This window comes from Anthonomus grandis, chromosome 19 (assembly GCF_022605725.1).
Source record: "Anthonomus grandis grandis chromosome 19, icAntGran1.3, whole genome shotgun sequence".
Classification (NCBI taxonomy): Eukaryota; Metazoa; Arthropoda; class Insecta; order Coleoptera; family Curculionidae; genus Anthonomus; species Anthonomus grandis.
Genome location: NC_065564.1, coordinates 8078994 through 8098470, shown reverse-complemented (window position 1 = coordinate 8098470; position 19477 = coordinate 8078994). Strand labels below are relative to the sequence as shown.

The 19477-nt window shown below is 29.7% G+C and overlaps 3 protein-coding genes across 11 annotated transcripts in view; 1 reads left to right on the top strand and 2 right to left on the bottom strand.

Annotated features, from left to right (window-relative positions):
• Positions 1 to 19477, top strand: part of LOC126747559 (sex peptide receptor) — a 489101-nt gene that overhangs the window by 85598 nt on the left and 384026 nt on the right. The window lies entirely within an intron of this gene.
• The window catches only part of LOC126747555 (pleckstrin homology-like domain family B member 1), a 170412-nt gene that overhangs the window by 46147 nt on the left and 104788 nt on the right, over positions 1 to 19477 (bottom strand). For all 3 annotated transcript variants that reach the window (XM_050456278.1, XM_050456277.1, XM_050456279.1), the window contains 7 exons: positions 18534 to 18878; positions 18147 to 18477; positions 17860 to 18085; positions 12256 to 12568; positions 7526 to 7785; positions 4165 to 4317; positions 3962 to 4097 (listed from right to left, as the gene is read on the bottom strand). In XM_050456278.1, coding sequence (XP_050312235.1) covers positions 3962 to 4097; positions 4165 to 4317; positions 7526 to 7785; positions 12256 to 12568; positions 17860 to 18085; positions 18147 to 18477; positions 18534 to 18878 — 1764 coding nt within the window. The remainder of the gene's footprint in view (positions 1 to 3961; positions 4098 to 4164; positions 4318 to 7525; positions 7786 to 12255; positions 12569 to 17859; positions 18086 to 18146; positions 18478 to 18533; positions 18879 to 19477) is intronic.
• LOC126747561 (uncharacterized) overlaps positions 16815 to 19477 on the bottom strand; it is a 127259-nt gene continuing 124596 nt past the window's right edge. Inside the window, exon 3 of one of the 3 annotated variants that reach the window (XM_050456294.1) lies at positions 16815 to 16831. The gene's annotated coding sequence lies outside the window, so the exon portion shown is untranslated. Of the gene's footprint in view, positions 16832 to 16984; positions 17004 to 17157; positions 17174 to 19477 lie in introns of those variants that run through there. The other 2 variants (XM_050456293.1, XM_050456295.1) reach the window with 2 other exon arrangements.

Here is a 19477-nt window from a genome sequence, read left to right as displayed (position 1 = left end):
GCCTCTCTGACATTTCGGGTATAACTCAAAAACCACTTAAGATATTTTCATAATTCCTTTTCAGAAATTATAAGAGATCCCTGAAGATGGATTTGACATGCGAAAAATCATCATCAATTGACTAAGATAGGCTTAGTCAATTGATAAGGACAATTACAATTGCTTTAAGTTTTCCTCTAAATTTGCATAGTTTTTGAGTAAATAGGGAAAAACTGGGACCATAGATGCCCCTAGTTGTTTTCTTCAAGTATTGAATTTAATAATTGTAGAGTCCATTTATTCAGTTGTTATGATTCCCGGCAGTTGTGCCAGTGATAAGTTTCGCGATTGTTTAATTTAATTTAATTGCCTTATTCCTCAACTGCCTAGCCGTATTATTGTTTTGGAATTTCCAGGAACTAAATAGATAAATTTTTAATTTCTTTCCCAGTTAAATCCCCTAAATCAATTTTCTATTAAATTTCCGGTAGTTGTGCCATGGATAAATTTGTATGAAATATTGTCAAACTTCAGGCATCTTTGACTGCAATTTTTGTTTTCAGGCAGGTAAGTCATGGATCCTTGAATGAATTGCTTCAGTATAAAAAAAGATAGAGAGCTGCAATATATCTCAAATGAGAAGCAATTGAATTCCCTTGAAAAAATGCCTTTTGTGTTATCTTCTAAATTGCATAGTTTTTGAGTAAATAGGGAAAAACTGGGACCATTGATGCCCCTAGTTATTTTCCATTAATGCGTCATTTCTTTAATTTAAAAAAATATAGAGGGTCTTAATGTATCTCAAATGAAAGAGAATTAAATTTCCCTCGAAAAATGTCTTTTGAGTTTTCATCTAATTTTGTATAGTTTTTAAGTAAACGGGGAAAACTAGGACCATAGATACCCCTAGTTGTTTTCCATAATAATATTATTTGCTTTATTTCTTCACTAAATAAAAACATAGAGGGTCGTAATGTATTTCAAATATATGGAAGTTAAATTTCCTTCAAAAACGTTCTTTTGAATTTCGTTTTGAAATTCCACGGTTTTAAGGAAATTGGGAAAAACTGCTAAAAGTGATTTTTCCACTCAGTTAAGGTCATTAAAAAAAAATCTCAGGGGTTAAAGTAATTTTTTATCTTTTCTCCAGGCTTTAAGCTCTTGTGGTCATTTCAATCTTTTTCCAACTAATTGGAGTTAGAACGTCAATTGTCACATCTGTCAATTGCTAATTCTGACGTAAATAAAGCCTTGCAGACATCATATTGGAACACGATTTTGTCAAGTAAAAATAAACTCAGGAACTGACAACGTCATGGTTCAATGTGCTATCTACAAGCTTTTATTGGTCGAGGTTCCGGATGTGAATGCCCCAGATGCATCTCTAGAGTATTCGTTCTCTTTACACGTTTTCTTTGTCTGAGAATACTCCTTTAACTAGGAATTTAAAGGTCAGGGAATATATGGGCAAGTTTTGTAAGTTTCAAAAATGATCCATTATTAAATTGTTCCTTAGAAAACGCATTTTTTTTAAGTGTAAATCCCACTTAAGTACCTCAAAAAGTTAACCACTTATCCTTAAAAAAAAATAGAAAATTTAGTTCAAAATTAGCCCCAAAGCAAAATTGTTGTAGTTAAGTCAGTTTTTAATCAATAATCATATTTTTTTCCCATAATTGATGTACAGAGTTTTTTATATAATTCCGTAAAAGAATTACGGAAATATCTTAAATAGTTTGACAGTTATAAAAAAAAATGTCCAAGAATAAATGACAAAGTCAAACTTTTCCATTTTGGTCCAAAACCTGTAAATATGGATCATTTTTTAAAAAAATCCAAGGAGTATTTGTCATTTGTTCAATAAGAAAATAGAATAAAAGAAATCATCATCATTATCTACACAGGCCTTTTATCAACGGTGCACATCTTTAATTTCTACGTTTCTTTTTATTTCTTTCTTCAGGTTCGTTATTTCTGAACCTTAAAAACTTATTTTAAGGTTAATAATACTAATCATAATACTAACGTTCCTCGATCAAAAGCGTCATTCTATGGCCATTTAAAAAAAATTTAATTACGTTTTTTTGTCATAATTTTTTATTCCTTCTAAATTTTCCTGCTTAATTTTTGTATTGTTTACTTCATTTATTACGTCTTTTTTAAATTATTCCTTTCGTTCAAAAATTCCACATCTTAGCTAGATATTTATTATATCGAAAAAACATTTTCTTAAATACAATTTTTGTTTGCCATTATAATCCCTTTCCTGTGAAGAAATTTTAATAAAAATCGGTTAAATATGACGAAATTTCACTTTGTCCCGGAAGATTTTCTTTATTTGCTGTTAACTGGAAAAATACTGAAGTAATCTAAATTTTTATAGATACAGTTTTTGTTCGCAATTAAAAACCCTGTCTTATGAAGAAATTTGCATGCAAATCGGTGGTAGGAAATTAGGGAACCTGTGAGCGAATTTCACTTTATCCGTGAAAATTTCCTTAATTTCCTCATAACTCGAAAAATACTGGGATCATGAAAATTTTCATAAACACAATTTTTGTTTGAAACTAATAAACCTTTTCAATTACGAAATTTTCTTCAAAATCGGTAAGAAATTAGGGAAACTATGGAGGAATTCCACTTTATCCGGGAAAATTTAATTAATTTCCTCGTAACTCGGAAAATACTAAGATACTAAAAAATTTCGTCAATATGGTTTTTATTTAAAATTAAAAATTCTTTCCTTTAAAGGCATTTTCATAAAAATCGGTGGAAAATTAGGGACACTATGAGGAAATTTCACTTTGTCCGAAAAAAATTTCCTAATTTACTCCTAACTAGTAAAATACTGAGATAATCATATTTTTTATAGATGCAGTTTTTGTATGCATTTAAGAATCCGCTTATATGATAATATTTTCATGAAAATAAATGGAAAATTAGGGAAACTATAAGAGAATTTCATTTTGTCTCTGTAAATTTTTCTTAATTTTGTCTTAACTCGAAAAATACTGAAATAATCAAAATTTTCATAGATAAAATTTTTGTTTGCAATTAAAATTCCTCTCTTATGATAATTTTTTTATCAAAATCAGTGAAAAATTAGGAAAGGTATGAAGGAATTACCCTTTGCTTTTGAAAATTTTCTTAATTTCCTCTTTAACTCGAAAAATATTTAAATAATCAATATTTTCATAGATACAGTTTTTGTTTGCAATTAAATACACTTTCTTGTAATAAAATTTTCATGAATATTTGTCGAAAATTAAGGAAACTACGAGGGAATTTCGGTTTGACCCGGAAAAATTTTCTTAATATCCTCTTATCTAGCAAAATACTGAAATAATAAAAATGTTCATAAAAACAGTTTTTCTTTGTAATTAAAAATCCTTTCTTATAAAGAAATTTTCATGAAAATCGGTGAAAAATTAGAAAAACTATCAAGGAATTTCATTTTACCCCGGAAAATTGTCTTTATTTCCTCTTTATTTCGGAAAATACTGAGGTAATCAAAATTTTTATAAATATAGTTTTTGTTTAGAATTAAAAACTCTCTCTTATAAAGAAAATTTCATCCAAATCGATGAATAATTAGAGAAATTATGAGCAAATTTCACTTTATTTAGGAAAAATTACATATTACAATTTTTTTAAATTTTCTCGTACTTTGGAAAATACTGAGATAATGAGAATTTTTATAGGTACAGTTTTTGTTTGCAATTGAAGGCACTTTCTTATAATGAAATTTTGATGAAAATTGGTCAAAAATTAGGGAAGATATAACGGAATTACCCTTTTCCCGTGAAATATTCTTAATGTCCTATTTAACTCAAAAAATACTAAAGTACTCAAAATCGTCATAAACACATTTTTCATTTGCAATTAAAAACCCTCTCTTACGAAGAAATTTTAATCAAAATCGGCGGGAAATTAGGCAAACTATAAGGGAATTTCATTTTTGAAAAAACCCCTGAATACTCACCTGCTTCTAGCCCCGTCCGACCCCGAAGAAATCAAGGAGTCCTGCCTCTGTTGCGCCCATTGCGACATCACCTCCTCCTGCACCCTCTGTTTCAATGCCAACACCCTTTGCCTTTCCTGTTCGATCACTTGAGACCCTGAAACAACGATTTTTTTCCAATATTAGGGTTAAAATCCCTGAATAGGGTTAAGGGTGGGCGGTACCTTGTTGGCACAAATGCAGATGCCTGTTACGTTCGATTTCCTTAAGAGATTCGATGGCTTTACGGCCGAGGGAGCCTCGACCCTCGATTATGGGGGCGTCGGAGGTCACTTTGCTGATCCTGTCGATGTCGTCCTGGCTAGGGAACTTTTTGGCTGAAAAGGATGAAAAATGCACTTATGCATAGGATCTAGGACTTAAGTCACATAACTCTTTAGAAGATATGATAATTTCAGACGAAGAAGTCATCTTGATTTAACGTATTATACTCTGTGAAGTAAGCGAACATGAACTATATTTAAATGACTCAATCCTAAAGTGTGTCCAATTTCATGGGTTAAAGTTCTAAGCAGAGTTTTTATTTGGGTAACGTGCGTGTTCTAAAATTCCTCCTTTGCCATCAAAATCAATGCAATAGAGACAAAAACAATATGAGGTTTATAAGTGAAAAATGGGTATTCAACAGCTATTTAAAGTTTACCGAATAAAATTATTAAAAGCTGTATAGCAAACAAATTATCAAAATTACTGAAAAATTTCCAAATTGTAAAAATAATAACAAACACAAATTTTTCATATTCTAAAAAACTGTTCATTTCTCAGAAAATCTTGTTCTAGTATAAAAGTTACAAAAATAGCAGACGTTCTCATCAGCGTTTGAATCATGTCTCTAGCTAGAATAGCAATGAAATTATCCAAATTATTCAAAAATGCCCAAATTTTAAACATGGCAAGAAACACAAAATTTCCAATTTTCTTAAAAACTTTTGATTTCTCAGAAAATTTTGTTCTTATATAAAAGTTAGAAAATCAGCGGATGTTCTTCTCAGTTTTTAAATCACGTCTCTAGCTTTAATATCAAAGAAATTATCCAAATTATTCAAATATGCCTAAATTGTAAAAATGGTAAGAAACACAAATTTTCAATTTTCTCAAAAACTCTTAATTTCTCAAAAATTTTGTTCTTATATAAAAGTTAGGAAATCAGCGGATGTGCTTGTCAGTCTTTGAATCATGTCTCTAGCTAGAATAGGAAAGAAATTATCCAAATTATTCAAAAATGTCTAAATTGTAAAAATGGTAAAAAACACAAATTTTCAATTTTCTCAAAAACTCTTAGTTTATCAGAAAATTTTGTTCTTATATAAAAGTTAGGAAATCAGCGGATGTGCTTGCCAGTCTTTGAATCATGTCTCTAGCTAGAATAGGAAAGAAATTATCCAAATTATTCAAAAATGTCTAAATTGTAAAAATGGTAAAAAACACAAACTTTCAATTTTCTCAAAAACTCTTAGTTTATCAGAAAATTTTGTTCCTATATAAAAGTTAGGAAATCAGCGGATATGCTTGTCAGTCTTTGAATCATGTCTCTAGCTAGAATAGGAAAGAAATTATCCAAATTATTCAAAAATGTCTAAATTGTAAAAATGGTAAAAAACACAAATTTTCAATTTTCTCAAAAACTCTTAGTTTATCAGAAAATTTTGTTCTTATATAAAAGTTAGGAAATCAGCGGATGTGCTTGTCAGTCTTTGAATCATGTCTCTAGCTAGAATAGGAAAGAAATTATCCAAATTATTCAAAAATGCCCATATTGTAAACATGGCAAGAAACACAAATTTCCAATTTTCTTAAAAACTTTTGATTTCTCAGAAAATTTTGTTCTTATATAAAAATTAGGAAATCAGCGGATGTGCTTGTCAGTCTTTAAATCATGCCTTTAGCTATAATATCAAAGAAATTATCCAAATTATTCAAATATGGCCAAATTGTAAAAATGGCAAGAAACACAAATTTCCAATTTTCTCAAAAACTTTTGATTACTCAGAAAATTTCGTTCTTGTATAAAAGTTAGCAAATGAGCGAATGTTTTTGTCAGTTCTTAAACCATGTCTCTAGCTGTAATAGCAAACAAAGTATCAAAATTACTGGAAAATGTCCAAATAGTAAAAAGAGTAACAAACACAAATTTCTCATTTTCTAAAAAACTGTTTATTTCTTAGAAAATTTTGTTCTTATATAAAAGTTATAAAACCAGCGTATGTTTTTACTAGTTTTTGAATCATGCCTCTACCTATATTAACAAACAAGTTATGCAAATTATTGAAAAATATCCAAATTGTAAGAATAGTAAAAAACATAAACTTTCAACTTTTTCAAAAACTGTTAATTTTTCAAAAAATTTCGTTCTTGTATAAAAGTTAGAAAATCAGCGGATGTTCTTCTCAGTTTTTGAATCACGTCTCTAGCTTTAGTATCAAAGAAATTATCCAAATTATTCAAATATACCCAAATTGTAAAAATGGCAAGAAACACAAATTTCCAATTTTCTCAAAAACTTTTGATTACTCAGAAAATTTTGTTCTTATATAAAATTTATTAAATCAGCTAATATATATACTGCTCTTTGAATCACGGCTCTATATATAATAGCAAATAAATTATCCAAATTATTGAAAAATGCCCAAACTGTAAAAATGGTAAAAAACACAAATTTTCAATTTTCTTGAAAACTCTTAATTTCTCAGAAAATTTTGTTCTTGCATAAAAGTTAGCAAATGAGCGAATGTTTTTGTCAGTTTTTAAACCATGTCTCTAGCTATAATAGAGAACAAATTATCAAAATTATTCGAAAATGTCCAAACTGTAAAAATAGCAAGAAATGCAAATTTTCAATTTTCTCAAAAACTCTTCATTTCTCGGAAAATTTTGTTCTTGTATAAAAGTAAGAAAATCAACATATGTTCTTGTCACTTTTTGAATCATTTTTCTAGCTGTAATAGCAAATAAATTATCCAAATTATTGAAAAATGCCCAAATTGTAAAAATGGTAAAAAACACAAATTTTCTCGAAAACTTTTCATTTCTCAAAAAATTTTGTTCTTATATAAAAGTTAGCAAACCAGCTGATGTATTTGCTAGTCTTTGAATCATATCTCTAGCTACAATAGCAAAGAAATTATCCAAATTATTGAAAAATGTCTAAATTGCAAGAATGGTTAAAATCACAATTTTTCAATTTTCTCAAAAATTCTTAATTTCTCAGAAAATGTTGTTCTAATATAAAAGTTACAAAAACAGCGGATGTTCTCATCAGTATTTGAATCATGTCTCTAGCTATGATAGCAAAGAAAATATTCAAATTATTGAAAAATGCTCAAATTGTAAAAACGACAAGAAACACAAATTTCCAATTTTCTTAAAAACTTTTGATTTCTCAGAAAATGTTGTTCTTATATAAAAGTTAGGAAATCAGCGGATGTTCTTCTCAGCCTTTGAATCATGTCTCTAGCTCCAATATCAAACAAATTATCCAAATTATTGAAAAATGTCCGACGAGATAATTGTGCCGACTTAACTCACCACCGAATCCATCCTCCAAAACCCCGGTTTCTTGCAACAATTTCTCGTTAAAGCTGCGGCTCATGATGCTGAAATCCTGCTCCCTGCTGACCTTGTGGTCGCTGACGATCATCGAGCAGCTCAAATCCGAGATTTTCTCCGACGATTTCTCCTCCGGATCCTTCGACTTGTCGCTACTCGTCGAGTCGCTTTCCGAACTCGCCTCTGGATCCGATTCCAGGCTGGTTTGCGTGTGCAGCTCGTTATCTATGGACTTTAATCTGGAATAAATAGAAACTAGATAAATAAAAAGAAAAAAATATATTAATAATATTGAACATACATTTAAAAACACTAATGTAAGTTAGTAAGAATGCCAGTTTGTTGGAGAAGTTTACGCATTAGTTTTACACCGAATGGTTGTAATGTTGAATTGACCTACTACACAAACAGGAAGATGTAGTTGAATCAACGTTATATTTTACGTAGATCCTAACCCTTAATTCAACCTCGAACGGAAGTGTTACTGATACAGAACGTTTCAATTTTGACTCATCACCATTGCGTTCTTAATGAACATGGGGTGCAGTAAGATTTTCAAATTGAAGCCCTATAGTAAATCTTAGTTTGAGTATAAAAAATGTGAAAGTAATTAAGTCACTCCGCTCCAATTAAACTATTCTTTATTATATGGTGATTAAATGATTTATGTTTTTAGAAATTCAAGTCTGCATGCAACTTTTAATTAATACAAATCTGAGAAATTACGTTGATCTGTTGTACAACAACGTCTAAGTTGCCATAGATACTAAAATGAAGTTTCTACTGAAAGAAGAGGCATTACCTGAGGAATAATTTTATATATGAACCATTTTTGTGGGTCTAATACTTTATGAGCTAGAGCCAATTTTGTCTGTCTTAATGTTCACACAATTTTCTCTAAAAAGAGTCTAATGGCTCCATCTTCCAAAGGGATATTTTTAAAAATATGGTCCCCTGGGATTATATTTATTATAGTTATTATACAAGAGATCTATAGGTTAAAAATATGATTCTAGGTTGAAAAATTCGCATAGCTACAACAATTTTGGTCAAAGAAGGTTTTTTTATTAAAAGTCTTTTAAGAATAACTTGATAATTATTTGAGGGAATGAAATGGAGTTTCTACACAAAGAGAAGGCGTTTTCTGAAGAATAGTTTCATATACGAACCATTTTTGTAGGTCTAATAGTCCTTGAGCTACAGTCAGTTTTGTTTACCAAGTTCGAATTTAAGGGTTTTTGGAATTAATTGAAAAACTTGAATTTTTCAATTATTTCTCTTATACATTTTTGCTTATAACTTTCAAACTATTTAATATATCTTTGTGATTCTTTTACAGTATTATTAGGGTGACTCTATAGATTAATTCTATGTAAAAAATGTGATTCTAAGTTAAAAATTCGCATTTTGGTCGGAGGCAATTTTTTTATTAAATTTCGTTTAAAGATAACTTGATTGCTGTTTGAGGTACTGAAATAAACTTTCTACTTGAAGAAAAGGGGTTTTCTAAGGAAGAATTTCATATATGAATTATTTTTTTAGGTCTAATTGTCCTTAAGCTAGAGTCAGTTTTGTTTACCAAGTTCGAATTTAAGTGAAAAACTTAGAGTTTCCAACTACTCCCATACATTTTTGCCTATAACTTTCAAACTATTTAAGATATCTTTGTGATTCTTTTACAGTATTATTAAGGTGACTCTATAGATTAATTATATGTAAAAAATATGATTCTAAGTCAAAAACTCGCATGGCTACAATAATTTTGGTCGGAGGCAAATTTTTTATTAAATTTCGTTTAAAGATAACTTGATTACTGTTCGGGGTACTGAAATAAACTTTCTACTCGAAGAAAAGGCGTTTTCTAAGGAAGAATTTCATATATGAACCATTTTTTTAGGTCTAATAGTCCTTAAGCTAAAGTCAGTTTTGTTTACCAAGTTCGAATTTAAGTGAAAAACTTCAATTTTCCAAGTACTCCTTTACATTTTTGCCTATAACTTTCAAACTATTTAAGATATCTTTGTGATTCTTTTACAGTATTATTAAGGCGACTCTATAGATTAATTCTATGTAAAAAAATGTGATTCTAGGTTAAAAATTCGCATGGCTACAATAATTTTGGTCGGAGGCAATTTTTTTTATTAAATTTCGTTTAAAGATAACTTGATTACTGTTTGAGGCAATGAAATAAAATGTCTACTTGAAGAAAAGGGGTTCTCTAAGGAAGAATTTCATATATGAACCATTTTTTTAGGTCTAATAGTCCTTAAGCTAAAGTCAGTTTTGTTTACCAAGTTCGAATTTAAGTGAAAAACTTGAATTTTCCAACTACTCCTACACATTTTTGCCTATAACTTTCAAGCTATTTAAGATATCTTTGTGATTCTTTTACAGTATTATTAAGGCAACTCTATAGATTAATTGTATGTAAAAAATATGATTCTAAGTTAAAAATTCGCATGGCTACAATAATTTTGGTAGGAGACATTTTTTTAATTAAATTTCATTTAAAGATAACTAGATTGCTCTTTGAGGTAATGAAATAAAATGTCTACTTGAAGAAAAGGGGTTCTCTAAGGAAGAATTTCATATATGAACCATTTTTGTAGGTCTAATTGTCCTTAAGCTAGAGTCAGTTTTGTTTACCAAGTTCGAATTTAAGTGAAAAACTTGAATTTTCCAACTACTCCTATACATTTTTGCCTATAACTTTTAAACTGTTTAAGATATCTTTGTGATTTTACAGTATTATTAGGGTGACTCTATAGGTTAATTCTGTGTAAAAAATGCGATTCTAAGTTAAAAATTCGCGTGGCTACAATAATTTTGGTCGGAGGCAATTTTTTTATTAAATTTCGTTTAAAGATAACTTGATTGCTCTTTGAGGTACTGAAATAAACTCTCTACTTGAAGAAAAGGGGTTTTCCAAGGAAGAATTTCATATATGAACCATTTTTTAGGTCTAATAGTCCTTAAGCTAGAGTCAGTTTTGTTTAACAAGTTCGAATTTAAGAGTTTTTGGAATTAATTGAAAAACTTGAATTTTTCAATTACTCTTATACATTTTTGCCTATAACTTTCAAACTATTTAAGATATCTTTGTGATTCTTTTACAGTATTCTTAAGGCGTCTCTATAGATTAATTCTGTGTAAAAAATGTGATTCTAAGTTAAAAATTCGCATGACTACAATAATTTTGGTCGGAGGCAATTTTTTTATTAAATTTCGTTTAAGGATATTTTGATGCCTATTTAAGGTGCTGCAATAAAGTTTCCACTAAAAGAAAGAGCATTTCCTGAGGAACAATTTCATATATGAACCATTTTTGTAGGTCTAATAGTCCCTGAGCTAGAGTCAGTTTTGTTTACCAAGTCCCAAAACACATCAGATTTAAGGTTTTCATTTTTCAATACTTCTTGCATATTTTTTCCTATCATTTCCGAACTATTTAACATATTTTCATACTTCCTTTACAGTATTGTGCCAAAAAGGTTGCAGATTAATTCTGTGTAAAAAATATAATTTAAGTTTGAAAATTGGCTTAACTACAACAATTTTGCTTTGAGCTTAATTTCAGACTTTTTTTGTAAGAAAATTCACAACTTCTCTCTTTTAACTCTTCTTTCGTCGATTAGCACTAGATCTCTATATAGGTACAAGAAGTTTCCAGTAAATTGCTTTTGATTTAGAACTTCTTTCAATTGTAAAGTCCTCTATTGTTAATCGATGAAAGAAGGTTACAAATTAATTGGTCTATTATTTTTTTTCCAAGAGTCCAATGTTTATATTAGTTGAACTTTAAAAATTCATACAAAATTCAAAACATGAGCAATTAACTCGAAACTTCTTGTACTTATAAAGAGGTCTCTCGCTAATCGGCAAAAGAAGGTTATAAATTAATTGCTCTACTAGTTTTTTTAATAGAATTTTTTTTCCAAAAAGAGTCCAATATTTTTATTTAATTGACTACACATTTATAAAGAATCTAAATCAAGAGCAATTTACTGGAAACTTCTTGTATTTATATAGAGATCTATCGCTAATCGACGAAAGAAGGCTATAAGTAAATTGGTCTATTATTTTTAAAGTTTCGAATTTTTTTACAAAAAAAGTCCAAATTTAAAAATTCAGTTTAAGAGCAATTTACTTTAAACGTCTTGTAATTAAAAAGTGATCTATTGCTAATCGCCGAAAAGAGGTTATGAATAAATTGGTCTATTTTTTTCATTTGAAGAAAATGTGTTTCCTGAGGACCTATGGCCATATGTCAGTGTCAAATGTCACATCTATCAATTTTCGTGTAGATAGCAAATCGCACCGCATTAGCTTAGTCGTTTCCATATACTCTTTTCGCCTTCAAATTTCTAAAAGAAGGTATATAGTTAGAAAAAGATAGAAGGCTGTTAAGACAAAGAATACTTCATAGAAGCTTCCTCAGTAAAAGCTTGTGGAAAGCATATTAAGCTGCGACTTTGCTTAATAAGTTACGTTCCAAAACTGGTCCAACGTGCTGTCTGCAAGGTTTCCTTTACGTCACCATTGACAATTGACGTTGTTACAGAAATATTTTTGTAATACCTTGAAAACATTATAGAGAGAGCCTCTGTAAACCTCTCAATAAGTGAATATGTTCAGATAGAAAAACTGCATCAAAACCGTTTAAAAATGGAGAAAAAGTTAGTTACAATTTAAGTTAAATAAGGACGCACCTATGTTTAATCTCCTCCAACCTAGCAGCGCACTCGCTCTTCTGCCTATCGATCGTCTTGTACTCGTTCGAGTTGGTCTTGGACGTTTTCTGCCTTTGGTTGTCCAATTCCTGAATATGCGCCTTCAAACTCTCCGTGCGATTGGACAATTCGACGATTTCCCTTTGAAGTTCCTCCCTGCTCGCCAGCCAGTTCGCCTCCTCTTCCAAGTGGTGAAACTCGAGGTCCTCGAAGTTTTTCCGCTCGTTGTCCAGCTGCTCTTGGGCCTGCAGGTATTCCTCGAACACTTCCTCGTATTGGGGACTAGACTTTTCTAGAATTATTAAGAAGAAAAGTCCATTCTAAAGTGGAGTCAATATATGGAAAAGTTAGTAGAGGAAGTCTTTTGTCCACAAATAAAATGCTTATCGGCATCATCATCAGACTAGAGTTACTACTACTTAGTACTTTTCAGTATTTTCTAGAATTATTGTGACTTTTAGTGTATTTGGGCCCTATTGGAATTTGAAGTATGTTGCCAACCTCGCTTAATGGTTTTAGTCGATTTTTGTTGTGGTTGAAATTGGTGTTTTAGTGGGTGATTTTGCGTGTTATTTGCTATTTCTATGTATTGCGTATTGCTACTAAAAATCGTTATTTTAGTTGTTGCACGTCTGATTCTTTTATCAAAATTCGCTATTATTTGATAGAAAGATGATTATTAGTAGTGTTGTGTGTGAAGGAAAATTGAGAATTCACTTAATGTTTGTCGAAATTTAGACCCAATAGATGGAATTCAGATTGTCTTTTTTGTTTTTAAAATTAAGAAACATGATTTTTATAGTGTTGAGTACTTTCAAAAATTCATGAAAAATTGAAATCGGGAGCAATTTACTTGAGACTTCTTAAAATTGTAAAGTGATCTATTGCTAATCAGCAAAAGAAGGTTATAAATTAATTGGTCTATTACTTTTTATAATATAATTTTTTTTCCAAAAAGAAGTTCAAAAATAATTTTAGTCCAAATTTAAAAATTCATGAAAAATTCAAATCGAGAGCAATTTACTTGAAACTTCTTACAATTTTAAAGTGATCTATTGCTAATCAGCAAAAGAAGGTTATAAATTAATTGGTCTATTACTTTTTTTAATATAATCTTTTTTCCAAAAAAAGTTCAAAAATTATTTTGGTCCAAATTTAAAAATTCGTGAAAAATTCAAATCGGAAGCAATTTACTTGAAACTTCCCTCAATTATAAAGTGATCTATTGCTAATCAGCAAAAGAAGGTTATAAGTAAATTGCTCTATTATTTTTTAAGTTTTGAATTTTTTTACAAAAAACGTCCAAAAATTATTTTAGTCCCTATTTAAAAATTCATGAAAAATTCAAATCAAGAGCAATTTACTTGAAACTTTTTACAATTATAAAGTCGTCTATTGCTAATCGGCAAAAGAAGGTTATAAATTAATTGGCCCATTATTTTTTTAATATAAATCCAATATTCTTTTTTTTTAATATAAGAGTCCAATATTTATTTTAGTTGAACTTTAAAAATTCATACAAAATTGAAAACAAGAGCAATTTACTCGAAACTTCTTGTACTTATAAACAGGTCTGTTGCTAATCGGCAAAAGAAGGTTATAAGTTAATTGGTCTATTAGTTTTTTTATTATAATTTTTTTTTCAAAAAGAGTCCAATATTTTTATTTTAGTTTTTTTTTTAATTGACTAAACATTTATAACGAATCTAAATCAAGAGCAATTTACTGGAAACTTCTTGTACTTATAACGAGATTTATTGCTAATCGACGAAATGAGGTTATAAGTAAATTGGTCTATTATTTTTTAAGTGGTGATTTTTTTTTAAAACGTGCAAAGATTATTTTAGTCCTAATTTAAAAATGTATTAAAAATTCAAATCAGGAGCAATTTACTTGAAACTTCTTGCAATTATAAAGTCGTCTATTGTTAATCGACGAAAGAAGGTTATAAATGAATTGGTCTATTATTTTCTTAATTATCATTTTTTTTCCACAAAGAGTCCAATATTTATTTTAGTTGAACTTTAAAAATTCATAGAAAATTGAAAGCAAGAGCAATTTACTTGAAACTTCTTGTAGATATAAAGTCATCTATTGCTAATCGATCAAAGAAGGTTATAGGTAAATTGGTCCATTATCTTTTTCTTTATAATTTTTTTTCCAAAAAGCGTCCAATATGTATTTTAATTAAACTTTAAGAATTCATAAAAAATTCAAAAAAAGAGCAATTTACTTTAAACTTCTTTCAGTTATATATTCATCTATTGCTAATCGATCAAAGAAGGTAATAAGTAAATTGCTCTATTATTTTTAGGTTGTGATTTTTTTTTAAAAAAACGTCCAAAAATTATTTTAGTTCATATTTAAAAATTCAAATCGGGAGCAATTTACTTGAAACTTCTTACCATTATAAAATGATCTATTGCTTGATTAGCAAAAGAAGGTTATAAATTAATTGGTCTATTACTTTTTTTAATATAATTTTTTTTCCAAAAAGAAGTTCAAAAATTATTTTGGTCCAAATTTAAAAATTCGTGAAAAATTCAAATCGGGAGCAATTACCTTGAAACTTCTTACAATTTTAAAGTGATCTATTGCTAATCAGCAAAAGAAGGTTATAAGTAAATTGCTCTATTATTTTTTAGGTTTTGAATTTTTTTGAACGTCCAAAAATTATTTTAGTCCCTATTTAAAAATTCATGAAAAATTCAAATCAACAGCAATTTACTTGAAACTTTTTACAATTATAAAGTCGTCTATTGCTAATCAGTAAAAGAAGGTTATAAATTAATTGGCCCATTATTTTTTTAATATAATTTTTTTTTATGAAAAGAGTCCAATATTTATTTTAGTTGAACTTTAAAAATGTATACAAAATTCAAATCAAGAGCAATTTGCTCGAAACTTCTTGTACTTATAAAGAGATCTGTCGCTAATTGGCAAAAGAAGGTTATAAGTTAATTGGTCTATTAGTTTTTTTATTATAATTTTTTTTTCAAAAAGAGTCCAATATTTTTATTTTAGTTTTTTTTTTTAATTGGCTAAAAATTTATAACGAATCTAAATCAAGAGCAATTTACTTGAAACTTTTTACAATTATAAAGTCGTCTATTGCTAATCAGCAAAAGAAGGTTATAAAGTAATTGGCCCATTATTTTTTTAATATAAATTTTTTTTATGAAAAGAGTCCAATATTTATTTTAGTTGAACTTTAAAAATGTATACAAAATTCAAATCAAGAGCAATTTACTCGAAACTTCTTGTACTTATAAAGAGATCTGTCGCTAATTGGCAAAAGAAGGTTATAAGTTAATTGGTCTATTAGTTTTTTTATTATAATTTTTTTTTCAAAGAGTCCAATATTTTTATTTTAGTTTTTTTTTTAATTGACTAAAAATTTATAACGAATCTAAATCAAGAGCAATTTACTGGAAACTTTTTGTACTTATAACGAGATTTATTGCTTATCGACGAAAAGGGGTTATAAGTAAACTGCTCTATTATTTTTTAAGTTTTGAATTTTTTTACAAAAAACGTCCAAACATTATTTTAGTTCATATTTAAAAATTCATTAAAAATTCAAATCAGGAGCAATTTACTTGAAACTTTTTACAATGATAAAGTCGTCTATTGCTAATCGGCAAAAAAAGGTTAAAAATTAACTGGTCTCTTATTTTTTTAATTATCATTTTTTTTCCACAAAGAGTCCAATATTTATTTTAGTTGAACTTTAAAAATTCATACAAAATTCAAATCAAGAGCAATTTACTCGAAACTTATTGTACTTATAAAGAGATCTGTCGCTAATTGAGAAAAGAAGGTTATAAGTTAATTGGTCTATTAGTTTTTTTAATATAAATTTTTTCCAAAAAGAGTCCAATATTTATTTTAGTTGAACTTTAAAAAATCATAAAAAATGCAAAAAAAGAGCAATTTACTTCAAACTTCTTGCAATTATAAAGTCCTCTATTGTTAATCGGTGAAAGAAGGTCATAAATTAATTGATCTATTATTTTTTTAATTATAATTTTTTTTCCAAAAAGCGTCCAATGTTTATTTTAGTTGAAATTTAAAAATTCATACAAAATTCAAAAAAAAAAGCAATTTAGTTGAAACTTTTTGCAGTTATAAAGTCATCTATTGCTAATGGATCAAAGAAGGTAATAATTAAATTGCTCTATTATTTTTTAAGTTTTGAATTTTTTTACAAAAAACGTCCAAAAATTATTTTAGTTCATATTTAAAAATTCATGAAAAATTCAAATCGGGAGCAATTTACTTGAAACTTTATACAATTATAAAGTAATCTATTGCTAATCGGCAAAAGAAGGTTATAAATAAATTGGTCTATTATATTTTTATTAATCATTTTTTTTCCAATAAGCCTCCAATATGTATTTTAGTTAAACTTTAAAAATTCATAAAAAATTCAAATCGGGAGCAATTTACTTGAAACTGCTTGTAATTAAAAAGAGATCTTATGCTATCCAAGAAAAGAAAGTTATAAGTAAATTGGTCCATTATTTTTTTAATTATAATTTTTTTTCCAAAAAAAGTCCAATAATTATTTTAGTCCGAATTTAAAACTTCATAAAAAATTCAAATCAAGAGCAATTTACTCAAAACTTCTTCCAATTATCAACTCATCTATTGTTAATCGACGAAAGAAGGTTATAAATAAATTGGTCCATTATGTTTTTAATTATAATTTTTTTTTTCCAAAAAAAGTCCAATAATTATTTAAGTTCAACTTAAAAAATTCATAAAAAATTCAAATCACAAGCAATTTACTTGAAACTTCTTGTGATTATAAAGAAATCTATTTCTAATCGACCAAAGAGGGTTATAAGTTAATTGGATCATTATTTTTTAAGCTATGAATTTTTTTCCAAAAAAAGTCCCAACATTATTTTGCTCATTTAAAGGTAGAAAGATGGTATTTAGTACCATCAATGGATAGGAGAAGAATGAAGCTAGTATATGTATAAATATCATTTTTATCATAAGCTAAGTATGTATACATACCAACATCATTTTAATAAAATACTCCATTGACTAATTGTTTTTATCAACAATTGCCAATTATTATTCAACGCGATGTGGAATGAGAGTTTTTAAACAAATCTTGTTACAGTTAAAAAGTACCATAACTACTGGTCGTTTAAAGGTAGAAAGGTGATAGTACCATAAATGAATAGCAAAATAATGGAGCTATACGCGCGTGTAAATATCATTTTCATAAAATCCTCCATTGAGCGATACTAACGATTTTTTATCAAAAATTGCAAAAATATTGTTCAACGCGAATTAAAATTTTCAGACAAAAGTTGTCTCACTAAAAGCACCATAACTTTTGGCCCCTTTGAGCTAGAACAGTGGTAGTACCATCAATGGATAGGAAAAACTTCAAACTTTTCCAAAAATACACTTTTCTTCAAAGAAAAGGCTGTATCAAGCGTCTCTTTATTTCACAAAGCACTTCATTACTAATAAAACTAGATGACAAGTTAACCTCGCTATAAAAATAACGTATCGACCATCTTAAAACGACAATTTTTCGATATCAAAGAATTGCGTACTCACCAGTTTCCTTCAGTTTATCCTCCACCTCACACATAACCTCCTGGGCCGCCGCCAGTTTCCTCTTACACTCCCTCTGATCTTCTTCCTGCTTCATTTGGCAATCCCGCATACTATCCTCGATCCTCTGCGCCCTTTTCAGCAACTTCTGCTTTTTCCCCTCGATTTTTTCCAGTTCTAGCTGCTTCGACTTGAACTCTCCGTTGATCAGAGCCTTCTCCAGGTCAATCTAAACGAAAAACACCAATCAGTACCTTAGCGCGGAGCCTCAATTGAGGTTCTGTCCTGACCTCCCGCTGCAGCTCCTCCTCTTGGTTCTCGATTTCCGCCATTTGCCTCTTGATCCGCGACATGACGGCCAAAATGTCCTTCTTCTCCTTACGCAGCTGCTCCAGTTTCCGTTTCTCCTCACTATTCTCCAGGGGAAACACGAACTTGGTCGTCGTCGTGTTGCCTTTCTCCCTCTCCACCTCCCCCGAAAAGTCGAAGTTCTCGCGGGTGATTTCTTTGGAATTGTGCAGGTTTTGCCTGAGCACCTTCTCCGCCTCCTTCAGTAGCTTCCTCTCCGTCTCTATGACCGCTATCTTCGTCTCAAATGAGTCGTCGGCCGTTTTGACATTACTGAAATTAGTTTCCTTGATTATTCCGTGCACTGCGTCCAACTTATCCCGGCTTACTTATCCCTTATAGCGGTCACGAACGTCTTGATTCTGGTCCTTGGACTCCCCACTCCGCCGCCACCGGAAGAGGCGTGAACGTTCTCATACTCCTCACCTGAAATGTCCTGCTGCCTCCTCACCTCGACGTTTTCGTAATGGGAGGGTCTGGGAGGAACGTCCGGTTTTTTATGGAGTAAAGAGGAAGGAGGCGGGGCAGGGAGGTTCTCGTAGTTGTGGTGGTTGGAGTGTTTGAGGAGCTCGTTGTGGAGGATTTCCAGAGGCGAGGGAGGTGGGGAGCCGAACGGGGAGGAGGAGCCGAGGTGGGGGCGTTTGTCGCGCGGCAGGGAGCCGTTGGTGATTATCCTGGTGGGGGTAAGAGAGGTTTTCGTTAATTTGTTTTTTAATAAGTGTTTTAATGTAAATAAGATGCTAGAACAGTCTTCAGGATTAATATTGGGATTCAGGGATGAAAGGTTTCGTATTTAAAATCTGAAGAGGAAATGAACAATTTAAAAAAACGTGATAAAGGAAGTAAACAATACAAAAGTTATACAGCTGAAGAAAGAAACAGAAATTAAAGCTGTCTGTAAGGCTTCAGCATTGGCAATTGACAGATGTGACCATTGACGTTTCGAACGAACTTCAATTTGTTGGAAAAAAAAATGGAGTTTGTAAAAATGTATTCAAATTGCTTAAAAAACGTCAAGTTTAATTAAAAAAAAATTAGGGTCTCTACGGCTTCAGTTTTTTCCCAATTTGCTCAAAAACCGTGCAATTTTCGAACAAAAATCAAAAGAACGTTTTTGAAGGAAATTTAATTCTCATTTATTTGCCATATCTTAGGACCCTCTATGTTTTTATTAAGTGAAAAAATGAAGCGAATAACATTTTAATGGAAAACAAATAGGGGCACCTATGGTCCCAGTTTTTCCCCATTTATTTAAAAACTATGCAAAATTAGA